At 34.9% G+C, this 14,308-nt stretch overlaps 1 protein-coding gene across 2 annotated transcripts in view; it reads left to right on the forward strand.

The window, feature by feature from the left end:
• Dnai4 (dynein axonemal intermediate chain 4) overlaps nucleotides 1–14,308 on the forward strand; it is a 61,634-nt gene that overhangs the window by 6,427 nt on the left and 40,899 nt on the right. The window contains exons 2-4 of one of the 2 annotated variants that reach the window (XM_042679507.1): nucleotides 3,313–3,487; nucleotides 11,356–11,540; nucleotides 13,086–13,198. In XM_042679507.1, the coding sequence (XP_042535441.1) occupies nucleotides 3,313–3,487; nucleotides 11,356–11,540; nucleotides 13,086–13,198 (473 nt within the window). The remainder of the gene's footprint in view (nucleotides 1–3,312; nucleotides 3,488–11,355; nucleotides 11,541–13,085; nucleotides 13,199–14,308) is intronic. The other variant, XM_042679515.1, reaches the window with a different exon arrangement.

Raw genomic sequence — 14,308 nt, forward strand, 5'->3', positions numbered from 1 at the left:
TTAAGCCATGTACAGTGTCCCAGAATGTGAGAGCTTTGTAAAGGAGGCAGTTGAGATTGGGAACTCTGGTTGGTTTGTATTTGAAAAGTAAATAAGGAGGCAGAAAGTAAAGGCAAGGTAACAAGCATGTTATTAGGTGGTCCATAACAAAGTATGCTTGACCTGTGCATGTAGGACAGATGTTAAAGGATCAAGAATATAGAATCTAGAAACATTTAATACATAGGGGTAGGCTCAAAGTCAGTCAATTTGGATTAATTATGATTGATTTTTGTCAGCAAGTATAGTGAAACAAAAGATGCAAGAGATTGGAAAAAATATCAACTATAAAGTCTTCAGATCAAAGAAATGGCATAAAAGAGGTTGGTAGAGCTAAAATGTCCTAGAATAGGGCTTGAAGGTCATAATTGAGTTGAATTGATGTTGGGGTTTAAGATAATTTATAATCTCAAAAGATAAGAAGTGATCTTTGACATTTCCAAAGACAAGGTCAGATGCACGACTTGATCTAAATGGCTAAATTAGCAAATCAGGTAAGATCATTTATATGAGAAGATTTTAAAAAGCTGAATGGCTAAGATAATAGAATTGCTTTCATGGATATTTAAGATAATAGAATTGCTTTCATGGATATTTAAGTAGTTGCTCTATGTGTAGTGATTCAAGATGTAAAATCTTCAGAAGATGTGAGAAGGGAAGTTATAATGAGGATAAAAGCTATTAGGAAGTAGAATGTATGTAACCATTGAAATAATAGAATTTACTAAATTTGCTTAGGAATAGTGACTATAGTGAAAAAACTGATAATAGATGTTAGCGTAAGTATAACGTGTAAAAGGGAAATCTAGGAAATGTAGAATGAGAAGACTAGATTTTGTGAAGATAGAGCAAAAGGACAAGAAAAACTAAGATAATTGAAGAGAATAGCATATATGATGAATTGTGGATTCTTAAACTAGCAAAGAAGAGAGATCTAAAAAGAGAGATACAAAGTATGGAAGAATTGGGTTAAAATCTCAATAAGGTTGAAGTATGAAATTGTGATGTCATAGAAAACAATTTAAGAAGTCAATTTTAAGAAAAGGAAATGATTGTCAGATGCCACAAAGATAAGTATTAAGTTCTTTGGATTCAACAGTTTGAATAGTTGGTTTTAATGAAAGTTGTTTGCAGTAGGAAAGGTAAATCTGAATTGTAATGAATTATGGAAGAAATAAGAGGGAAAAAGTAGACAGTGCTATGGAGGTAATTCAGTGGTAAGAGTGCCTGGATAAAATTCAAGTCCCTGTCAATACGTAGTACCACACACACACACACACACACACACACACACACACACACACACACACACACACACGCACACACAAATATTATTGGCTAGTATTGTAGGGAATTTTACTAAATGAAAGAAGAGGGGTAATCGGCAGATGACAGATAAAGGGAAGGTTTTTAAGTTGAGAAGATAATTGGAACATAATTATATACTTATGAAATAAGGTATAGGAGACCTGGCATTATTGATGAAGAAAGAAAATTAGAGTATAGATTAAATTAAAAAATGTCTTGCCACTTATGATGGCTGCAATCCCAAGCAATCCAGAGTTTGAGGCAGGAGGATCTCTACTACAAGGCCAGCCTGGAATTTGTATCAAGACCGTGCCTTAAATCTCCCTCCTCCTCAGCCCACCTTCTGCCACTAAAACTAATCTCATTTAAGAATGTTGACTGTTAAAGAAGAAAAAATGTGCAGTATTTTTTTTCCGTGGTATTGTTTTGTTAGTGATTGTAGGAATAAAGTCCTTTAGAGACTAAAGAGGGGAAGACAGTGTAAGATACACTGTGTTCAAATAGAATTCACTTGCTCATTTATTTTTAAAAAATTATTTTTAGGGCTGGGAAGGTGGCTCAGTGGTAGAGCGCTTGCCTTGCATGCATGAGGCCCTGGGTTCGATTCCTCAGCACCACATAAGCAAAAAAGAAAAGAGCCAGAAGTGGCGCTGTGGCTCAAGTGGTAGAGCGCTAGCCTTCAGCTGAAGAGCTGAGGGACAGCACCCAGGCCCAGAGTTCAGGCCCCACAACCGGACCCAAAAAAAAAAAAAAAAAATTATTTTTAGTGCCTATGGTAGTCACTATTCTGGGTGCAAGGAACACAGCAATGGATGAGACAAACAACCAACTAAATTGTTAAGTAGTAAAGGTGGAGGCATGGCTCAGTGGTAAGAGTAGTTGCCTAGCAAGTGCCAGCCTGAGTAACAAATAAATAAGCAGATGGCAAGAGTAATATGTACTATGAAGAAAAACAAAGTATAAAAACTGGATTCATTATTGTCATCCTAAAATATTCTTGTCTAGCTTAGAAAATAAAAAATATTGTTAAAATATTTTCTTTGGAAGCATATTTCCTTTATATAAGAGAAGATCATCATTTTATAGAAATCTACAGTATACAGTACTAGAATGAACAAAGGTAGGTACTATCTTAAGGAGTTTACAGAGAAAAATTTAAAAAATCATCATAGTTTTTCTGCCAAATACAAATATTTTGATTTTAACTTTTCTTATTAAAAATCATGTAATCTTTTCATACTGTAACAAGGTTTTCTCAAATTTTATAATTATACTCTTATTTGCACTGTACACTCATTTGTCCTTACTATGGGTCAAATACTTCCTAATTATAATATACAAATGAATTTATTTAATCCCCTAACAATTTATGAGGTAGATATTCATACATTTATTAGTATAAGAAAAATAAGGAGCCAGGTGCTGGTAGCTCATACCTGTAATCCTAGCTATTTGAAGATCATGGTTCAAAACCAGCCTGGGCAAGAGTTAATGAGACTCTTATCTCCAATTAACCACCATCAAACCAAGAGTAGTACTGTGGCTTAAAGTGGTAAAGCGCTGGTCTTGATCTGGAGAGCCCAGGGACAGCACCTAGATCTAGAGTTCAAGTCCCACAACCAACAAAAAAAAAAAAGGAAAGAAAATTAAGACCCAGAGACAGGATATACTTTGGCTCTCGCTGTTTCATATCTTAGCTCTAGTAGGATTGTTTCTCTTTAAGCTTCTGGGTTTTGTTGTTGTTTTTAACATAAACTGATGTTAATACATCCTTTGGGGTTGTGAAGAGAGCAGTGATTTAATACCTTTAATGTGATTTAATGCTTACACAAATTAAGCTCTCAACTAGCTGTTTTTATTTCATATTATATTGTTCATGTTTCTAAGTAAAAGTACTTTTTAAATCATGGATTAATTTTCTTCTCAGTCTGGATCCTCTGTATTGTATTTTGTTTTCTTGTGCAGTAATGTTCCACAGAAGTCTATTAGCTTTATTAACCCAGTGAAAAAAGCTTCATCAAAAGGATATGGTATTGTAAACATGAGCAGAATAGGTGCATCAAGAAACATGATAAATGTATCCGAGACAAAAGCAATAGACAAGGATAAACTGACTACTTCCAATTCTAAGATGATACAGGTAATATTCTTTAGAACTCTGTAATTATAAAAGGTTATGAAAAATTTGATTGGAATATTAAACATAGAAAATACACTTTTCAAAAATCCCTTCTATTATTGAAGTAAACTTTTTTTTTGTTTTTTTTAAAGCTTTTATTTTGATATAGTGTATAGTGTATATATGTATCCCAGACTTCGAACTATCTTCTTAACTCAGCCTCCTGAATGCTGTTATTACTATGCTGTTACATTTGGCTTGAAATATTGACAGCCCCATATCAATCCTTATAGTATGATGGAAGTCGTCTCCTGTAACTCATTGAAAATAAGAATAGTGAAGTGGAGTTTGATATGATAGCACGTTCCTATAATTCCATCACTTGGGAGGCTGAGGCAAGTGGATCATAAGCTCAAGTCTAACCTGGGCTACATTGTGAGACCTTGTCTTAACAAAAATAATACATCGGAGTGGGATAGGATAAGTCTATTCATGATCTTAGGAACAGTTGTTTATGGTATTAATTATACCTAATACCCAACTATCATCATTTACACTTTTCAGCAATATACTCAAAAATGGAATAAAGTTGGTCAAAGTTCCTTATTTTATGTCATCAGAAAATTTGCAAATTGACTTTTTAAAACTTTTCACCAGAGCTGGAAAGATGGCTCAATGGTAGAGTGTTTGCCTCGCATGCATGAGGCACTAGGTTTGATTCCTCAGCACCATATAAAACAGAAAAAACCGGAAGTGGTGCTGTGGCTCAAGTGGTAGAGTGCTAGCCTTGAGCTGAAGAGCTGAGGAACACTGCCTAGGCCCAGAGTTCAAGCCCCATAACTGACCCCCCCCCAAAAAAAACAAAAACAAAAAAACAAACTTTGAACCAAATTATATATACTAGAAAATTCATATGTAAATTTGAATAGGCAATTATTTTAAATGGGACATTAAAAGCCAAGTCTATAAAAGAAAATTTGGTAAACTGGAATTCACAAAAATTACAACTTCTGCCCTTTGAAAGACACTGTTATCAGAATGAAACATTCTGATATAGAAACAGCCCTAAAACAGTATTAAGGTGACTTAATACTTAAAATAATCAGAATACTTGAGTATGTACCACTGCATGTACAGATGACAAATTGGCACATGAAAAGATGACCAGGGTCAGTCATTAGGGAAAGGCAAATTAAAACGAAGAAATATGGCTACAAACCTGGTAAAATGACTAAAATTTTTAAAAAACCAATGGTGTCAAGTTTATATTATGTAGGTGAACTGACTCATACACTACTGCTACTGGTGGATATGGAAAATACAAAAGAACTTGACAGACTATTTGCATGTTAAACATTCACCTACTATGTCTTTCTGCTTTTTCACTTCTACATATTTACCAAGTGAACAGAAAACATATTTTACAAAGGCTTACATAAGCATTCATAACAAATTTATTTGTAGAAACTCCAAACTAGAAACAACCTTAATTTAATAAATACTGTGTATTCCTATGTATATAATGTTTATCCCTGTGTGTGCGTGTCTGAAAGATTGATTGCTTTTTCCCGTCAACATAGTAGTTAGAATTTTAGCCAAAGAAGTTAGACAGCAAAATAAAATTAAAAAGAATTAAAATTATGGATAATTTCATTTCCCAGTGAATAAACCTGAAAAACCCTAAAGAGCAAATGTCTAACAGAGGGGGGAGGTGTTTACAAATAGAACTAATAAATGAATTCAGAAATTTACATCTAGAAAGTCAATACAAAATATCAATTGCACCTAACAATGAAAAATTCAAGTCACATGTGGTGGTAGCACATGTCTATAATCTGAGCACTAGGGATGCTGAGGCAGGGAAATTCATTATTCAAGACCAACCTAGACCACCTAGTAACATCCTATCTCAAATCAAACCAAATACAAAATACTAAAATAATTAGGAATAAACAAGTAAAATATTTATACACTGAAAACTACAAAATGAAAATCATCCCAGAAGAAATCTTGTGCTGAAATAAATCAGAAGAGACACCAGTAAATGGAAAGACATTTTTGTGGATTGAAAAACTTCCGTGATATCTTATGTTCTGCACTTAGAGAACATGTAAATTCAAAGAGATTCTTTTTTTTTTTTTAATTTAATTTTATTTTATTTGTGAACATACTGTACAGAGGAGTTACAGTTACATGGGCAGGATAATGCGTACATTTCTTACCAAGCATTGCAGCCTCCTCCTTTGTTTACCCTTCACATCCCTTCCCAGCCTCCCCCCTCCCCCCCAATCCCAATCCTTCTCCTTCCCCCACTTCCCCCCTTCCACCCCCCTCCCCCCCCCCCCCCCCCCCGTACTAACGTTGTAAAGCTCGTTTTGGACATGACAACTTGTACTTCTCATTGTTGCAACAGGTCCACCTGTATCCTTAAACAACTGGTTTTTCCCCATCTCCTCCACAAGTTATACTGACATCAAATATAGTGAAAGCAGGGGTTATACTGTGGGGGAGGGACATACAAAGCAACAAAGAGATAATCTTATAAATGTGTTAGAAACACATGCATGAAAGAAAAAAACATTAAAATACACATCTAAGGGTTCATTTTCCTGACATCACATTATCTGACCTTTTCCGCTTGACTCATACATATACTAGATATTACAAATAAGGGAAACCATGGGACCTACGTTTCTTTGGGCCTGGCTTACTTCACTTAATATAATTTTTTCCAAGCCTTTCCATTTCCTAACAAATGGGGCAATGTCATTCTTTCTGATGGAAGCATAGAATTCCATTGTGTATATATACCACATTTTCTTAATCCATTCATCTACTGAGGGGCATCTGGGTTGGTTCCATATCTTTGCTATGGTAAATAATGCTGCAATAAACATAGTTGTGCTGGTAGCTTTAGTGTGGTCTTGTTTGTAAACATTAGGGTAAATGCCCAAAAGTGGGATTGCTGGGTCATAGGGGAGCTCTATGTGAAGTCTTTTGAGGAACCTCCATACTGCTTTCCAAAGTGGTTGAACAAGTTTACATTCCCACCAACAATGAAGTAAGGTTTCCTTCTGTCCACATCCCCTCCAGCATCTGGTGTTGTTAGAGTTCTTGATTTTTGCCGTTCTAACTGGAGTGAGGTGATATCTCAATGTTGTTTTGATTTGCATTTCTTTTATGGCTAGGGATGTTGAACATTTCTTCATGTGTCTATTGGCCATCCTTCTTTCTTCTTCAGAGAAGTTTCTCTTTAAGTCTTTTGCCCACTTATTTATTGGGCAGTTGTTTCTTTGAGGATTTGTTGTTGGGGGGTTTAATTTTTTGAGTTCCAAGTATATTTTAGATATGAGACCCTTGTCTGTTGTATGGCTCGTAAAGATCTTCTCCCAATCCGTGGGCTTTCTATTGATCTTGCTAGCTATGTCATTTGCCCTGCAGAAGCTCTGCAACTTTATGCAATCCCATTTGTCCAACCTTTCTTTGATTTGTTGTGTTTCTGGGTCTCTATTCAGAAAATTTCGGCCTGAGCCAAGGAGACCTAGGGTTTCTCCTATTCCATCCTGTAATGTTTTCAGAGTGTCTGCTTTGAGTTCAAGGTCTCAAAGAGATTCTTATTAAAATGTCAATGAAATTGCTTTCAGAAATGAGAAATTCTAAAACTCATGAAGAATATGAAGAATAATTGCAAATAACCAAAACAATCCTGAATAAAACAAAAAAGTTGGAAGTTGCATACTTCCCATTTCAAAACTTATTACACAAATATAGTAACCAGGTATGTATGGTACTAGAATAAAGACAGCCAAACATACAGACCCATGTAATAGAATTGGAGAGCCTAGTAATGAATGCTTACATTTGGTCAAATAATTTTTGGCAATGAAGCCAAGAACATAAAAAGGAGAAGAGACAGTCTTGTTAAATGGTGGTGGAGACAACATCAACAACAAAAGAGATAGAGGAGCCCTCACAAGGGAAGGAATATTTGCAAGTGCATCTATAAGGGCTTAATATCTAGAATAAACAAAGTTACATATTAGTAACAAAAAAGTTTAAAAATGAAGCAAGGAAGCTGGTGTGGTATTTTATGCCCATCATTCTGGCTCCTCAGGCTGATGAGTATGATCATAGTTCCAGGACAGCCCAGACTAAAAGTTCATGAGATCTCAGTCAATAGCTAGAAATATAGTGTGTAATTGTTGTCCCAGACACAATGGGAAATGTAAAATGAGATTCTGGTCCTGGCAGAAACCCAGACTATCTCAAACAACAACAAAAACAAACACGTAATCATGGCTCAATGGGTAGATTACCTGCCTATAAATTAGGAAGCCCTAAGTTAAAACCTAAATATCTCCATAAAAAATAGAGAGAGGAAAGAAACAAAAAAGATAATGGAAGAGAGGAAAGAGGAAAACAAAAACGTTTTGAATCCAAAAAATCACCAATAAAGTAAAGGAAAACTCACCACATAGGTCATTAGGGGCATGAATCCAAAGTACAGAAGAATGCTTATAATTCATTTATAAAGTTTTACAACCTAATTTATACGTAGAAACAATACTCATTTCTCCTAAGAAGATTAGTGATGAAAAAATACAAAAAGATATCCAATCTTTATCATCAGAGAAATGCAAATTACAATTATAACCACTGCAAGCCGCTAGAGCCATATAACACACTTTCGTTGGAGAAGATGTGAAGAAAATTAGAACCGTCAGACATTGCTGGTGGTGATATAAAAGTCTGGGCACTTCTGAAAATGGCTTAGGTTCCTTAAAATGAATCATATGATTCAACAGTTCCACTTCTGAAAAGAATGTACATACACACAAATAACAGGAGAAAGTTATCAATAATAGTTTATCAATGAATGTTTCTACCAGCATTATTTGTAGTATTCCAAGGAGATGGAAACAGCTGAAATGTCTACCTATGGAAAAATGACTGGACAAATTATATCCATATGATAGGATATTATTCATCCCATTATAAGGAACAAAGCATTGGGTTATATTAACACAGATGACCTTTGAAAATACTGTAAGTGAGGCCACAAACCAGTCACAAAATACTTCACAGTATTTGAATCTGCTCATCTAAATATCCAGGATAGGGAATCTTTAGACACATGAAGGCTTTGGCTGGGAGATGACATACGAGTGAAAAGTAATAGTTAAAGGATATGGGCCTCTGTTCATCACCTTGACAATAAAAATAAATAAAGGATACTGGGCTGTTTTTTGTTTTTTAAAACCACAAAGGTTTTTATACTCATTGTGGTGGTATTATCACACAACTATGAATATACCTAAATCCACTAAACCATTTAAAATAATACTTAAAGTGACTGCGTATTATATGCATATTCAATTTATGCATATTCAATTTGAAATTTAAATTTTATATACAATGGAAGCTATTCTAAAAAATTATGAGTAGTTTGGAGAACCCGTCTTCAAAGCTAATACTAGCCATACCCAAATGAGAGACGTGCCAAACATACATGGATGAAAACAACACAGAGCCCAGTGCTTTGGGCTCATCCTATAATCTTAGCTTGTCAGTAGGCTGAAGTTCAGAGAATCATGATTTGAAGCCAGTCTGGCAGAAAAGTTTATGAGAATCCATATCCAAAATAGCAAAAAGCTAGTCTAGTTCAAGTGGTAAAGCACCAGCTGAGCAAGTAGTAGATCTTATGTTCAAGTAAGTACTAGCTGCAAAACACATACACACACACACACACACACACACACACACACACACACACACGCGCGCACACACACACACACACACACACACACACACACACACTAGGTATGCTACAAAATTTATACAGGTAGGGTCCTTGATATTAAAACCTGACTAAGTATAAGGGGAAAAAACATTTGTTAATACATATGGTAAAGTTCTCAATACAATTACAAATGAACTTTAATAATGATCAAAATGCACAATGCATCTTGAAGAAGTTGGGAAAATACCAAAAAACAAAAACTGGTTTAACATTCTTAAATTCAGTGATAATTTACCATATAAACAGCTTAAAGACTATATATTTCAACCATATTCACCCTTATCTGTCCTCTCTGTTGACTCCACTCTTCTAGAACCTTCCTTACTCCAACATAGCCTGTTTTACTGTCCTGTCATTCCTTTTTTACCAGCATATATTAATTGTAAAAAGGGGTTTCACAATAGTAATTCACAAAGGACTAGGAATTTTTTTTTAAGAACTGGGGATTGAACTCAGGGCTTCAAGTGCTCAACCACTTGAACTCTACCCACACTTCTTGTGCTTTTTTTTTTTTTTTTTTTGCCAGTCGTGGGCCTTGAACTCAGGGTCTGGGCCACTGTTCCTGAGCTTCTTTAGCTCAAGGCTAGCACTCTGCCACTTGAGCCACAGTGCCACTTCAAGCATTTTCTGTTTATGTGGTGTTGAAGAACTGAACCCAGGGCTTCACTTTTAGTGTTTTGTTTTGTTTTTTAATAGAACTTCAAACTGTCATCTTCCTGTCTCCACCTCCTCAATATCTAGATATCTAGAACCGCAGGCAAATACCACCAAGCTCAGGTTTTTTTTTTTTATTGATTGAAATTGTGTGTGTGTGTGTGTGTGTGTGTGTGTGTGTGTGTGTGTGTGTGTGTGTGTGTGTGTCACTTCTGCTCAGGCTGGTCGTGAATCATGATCCTCCAGTCTTAACCTGCCAGGCCCCTGGCATTTACAAGTATGTAATACCACTTCCAGTTTGGGATTGCTCTGATTTGTTTTGTTGATGGTACTAGGGTTTGAACCCAGGGCCTCTCACTTGATAGGTAAATACTCTACCATATGAGCCATGTCTCCAGTCTTGGAATAGTATTTTTCTAATTTTTTAAATGAGACATCTAAAGCAAAAGCCATAAAGTAAAATGGATGATTTTTTTATACTAAATTAGGACTGAGCTTTTTATCATTAAATACACAAATAAAGAAAATGAATCCACAGAATGAAAGAAGACATTTTCAATTTTATCAAAATGAAATGATTTATATTTAACAAACTACATTATTGGTAATGGAAGAAAATATGCAAATTAATCGAATACTATTCAGCCATAAGAAGGATGAAATCTTGTCATTTGAAACAATATGGATGAAACCAAAGTTCCTATGTTAAGTGAAATAACCAAGCACAGAATGACAAGTCCCATATGATCTCACTCATGTGGTATCTAAAAATATTAATTTCATAAACATTGCAAAGGATGATGGTTACCAAGGCTGATATGTTGTAGATATACATTAGTGCAAAGCATTACTCATGTTTTGTGGTTATGCTGGTATAAAAAACTTCCTATGCTGTCATGAATTATGTGTAAAATTCTAAACTACTATCAGTGGCTTGTGTATGTAATGTTTTTTTAATGTTTGCTGGAAAAAATATCCCATGCCTCACTGTATGAGCAACACACATATATATTGTGACGAGATTGGGCATGTTCAGGGTGATATGGCTGTAGACATCATACATATTGTGTTAACCCCATCTCTTGATTGCTTTGAGGCTATCTTAAATGATTGACCTACTGGGTTTGTGTATATATACTCCATGATGTTCAAACAATAACAAAATTACCTCGCATTTCTCAGAACATACCTCCATTGTTAAGCATGTGTGACTGACTGCAGATTACATATACAGTAAACATGAATGAGACTTTTTAAATATATGTCTAAAAATTTGCTAAGCACAAAATTTAGTATCATTTCATTTTTTGTATTTATCTATTCTGGGATCACTATACTTACTTCTTTTCTACTATACTTATCTCTGTGTTTAGGATATTGTTTAGAAACACCGTATTTTAAAGTTATCTCATTTTTAAATAACTATTTTCTATAGGTATTTGATGGGAATGGAGTTGATGTTACTCCCCGACCACTTTACCATCCAGATCCACATAGTGTTACCCCAAAGCCAAATAAACTATTGGGATCACAAGAAGGATCACTTGGATCAGAATTTATTAGTTCCTATAGTCTTTATCAGAACACAGTAAATCCTAGTATGTTAGGACAGCTTACCAGGTAAAGTATACTTTTCTGTAGTTGTTTTTATGCCATATATATTGTCTTTCAACTTAAATTGTGTATACATATGTATATGTGTATGTATATGCATATATACATCAGGTGTTCCTAGTCTCCCAACTTCCATATAGCTTCATAATGTGCCATCTTTGTGTCCTCTTGTAATATGATTAGATGCAGAGTTGTTCACATTTGATAAACTCTAAAGCATTTTTGAGATATACAGATTTGTGTGTGTGTGTGTGTGCGCGCACACACACACACACACATGTGCACACGTGTGCATCGGTCCTGGGGCTTGAACTAAGGGTCTGGGACATTAGCTCAGGGCCTGGATACTCTCCCTGAGCTTTTTCTTTCAAGTATAGCACTCTACCAATGGAGCCACAGCTCCATTTCCAGCTTTTTTTGTAGTTAATTAGAGATAAGAATCTTATGGACTTTCCTGCAGAGGATAGCTTTGACCCCCAGTCCTCAGATCTCAGCCTCTTAAGTATCTAGGATTACAGGTGTGCGTCACCAGTGCCTAGAAACATACAGATTTTTATGTACTAAAAATTGAATCTAAAATTACAAACAATTGATTGCCAATTCCCATTAGATCTTTTCCATCAGTTTCTTCCGTTTTTTTTTTTTTTTTTTTTGGTTTTTGCTGTATTTTATGGGAGGGGTGGCTTTCTCTCTCAACCCCACCCATCCTCCCATGAAAATCCTTGTAATTCATGGATTTTATTTCTCTGTTATTTTCAAATACAGTGAAGTTATAATGTTCTAGAGCCTGCCTCCAAATTTTCATCCAAAAGGCATGGGGATACTGGCTGAAACAAGGATGTTTCAATAAACTTAATTCATGCCTTTGGTAGACAGTTGATACCATAAATAGAAAATAAAAGCTATGTAGTATAATGGAGTTATGTTAAGTTTATCAGTAAGAAAATTATTTTAGATTCATTGTTTTTCTTCTGAGATATATTTTGTATTAAACTTTGAGAGTACTTTTATTAATTAGACAAATCATGTATTTAAGATAAGATTTGGAAAACAGGAGAAACCAAGCAAAAAAAAAAGAAAGTAATAATACCCTGGAAGTAATAGAGATTTGTAAGACTCAGGAAGCAAAAAATAAAATAAAACATAAGAAAAGGAGGGAAAGGATAAAGATGTGAGTATGTGTGTGTGTGTGTGTGTGTGTGTGTGTGTGTGTGTGTGTGTGTGTGTGTGTGAGAGAGAGAGAGAGAGAGAGAGAGAGAGAGAGAGAAAGAGAGAGAGAGACTAAATGGAAAGACTGAGAAGGAATGTAGGGTATATTTTGAATTTTATTCAAAATATATTTGGAGTATATTGAGGACTTCTGGCATAAATTTTGACATATATTATTCTCAACTTAATATTTTAAAAAGCAATTTATTTTGACCTATGTTGTTTGGATGATTATAGAGTATTTGATTTCTCAATCTGATCATACATTTTAATTTATGTATGATTTATATATAATGCCCATAAGGATGTTAGATAAATGAATAATGTTATTTACTGTTAAAGATCAGTTTTGGGAAGCAGTACTGTTTCTAAATCAAGTATATCTACAACTGAATCAATCACAGAAGACCTGGAAGAACCATCCTATAAACGAGAAAGATTGGCTAGTTTTACAGGTAAGAAAATATACTTTCTCTTTACTCTTGTATTTATTTTTCTTGTTTGAATAATGTTAAAAGTTTCAGAAGCAAATAAGCTTTTTTCAATACTGGGATTTGAACTCAGGGCCTCACACTTGATTAGGAAGACTCTCTACACTTGAGACACGCCCTCATACTGGTGGTTATGGTTCAAGGAAGGTTTTTTCTCAGCATATGGATCTTATTAAGATTGCAAAGTGCATATTCTTGGACTTATTTTCCTGAAACTATTCAATTATTCAACTACTCAGACTTTACCTAACCCAGTGTCTCAAGGATTCCTGCTTTACAACACTAGAAAACAATAAGGCTCAAGTTTGGTGGTCTGTAATTCTAGCACTCAAGAGGCAGAGGCAAGAAGATCAAGAGTTTGAAGTTGTAACTCCTCTGTACAGTATTTTCACCATAAAAAAAAGAAAAAGAAAAAGAAAAAGAAACATCTTAGTTAACATAAAAAAAGAGTTTGAAGCCAGCAAATGTACACGTGAGACCCCCATCTCATAAAACCAAACAAAACCAAACACAAGATCTTACCAAACCCAAACAGAGCAAAACCTCCAGAAATACATTGAACTCTGACCTCTGTGTTCCATCATAGCTCTCTCTTACCTATATAAGGAATCCCAAACTTACTTATCCTTGAAATCTATCTTCAGTAAAATTTTCCAAGGGTTTTGTATCTCTTACTACTTTAAAGTTTGGGGGTAAATTCTTTTCAACATATACATACATGTCATTGAGCCTTTTTGATTTTCATTTTACTTATTCAATCAGAACTTATTTTGGCAAGCCTTTCTAGCCTCTGGAAAGATGATTAGAAGTGGACTAAATTGAAATAAAAAACTACTAAATAATAATAGGCTTAACGAAAGCTTGTATTCTGTGTGCTGCAAATACATTGCATGGTACTGAGTAGTACCAGAGTTACCCACCCCACAATTCCTATTAATATAGGGTCATTATTCTGGGTTGTCATTGGAGTTACCATTATTGGGATGAGATTAAGTTAGGATTGATTTCTATAGTCAATAACCTACTTATGGGCTATCATATCCAGTTTGTTCAGAGAGTTTGAATGGACTATGA

Source organism: Dipodomys spectabilis, unplaced genomic scaffold (assembly GCF_019054845.1).
Source record: "Dipodomys spectabilis isolate Male_0828 unplaced genomic scaffold, ASM1905484v1 ptg000002l, whole genome shotgun sequence".
NCBI classification, from domain to species: domain Eukaryota; kingdom Metazoa; phylum Chordata; class Mammalia; order Rodentia; family Heteromyidae; genus Dipodomys; species Dipodomys spectabilis.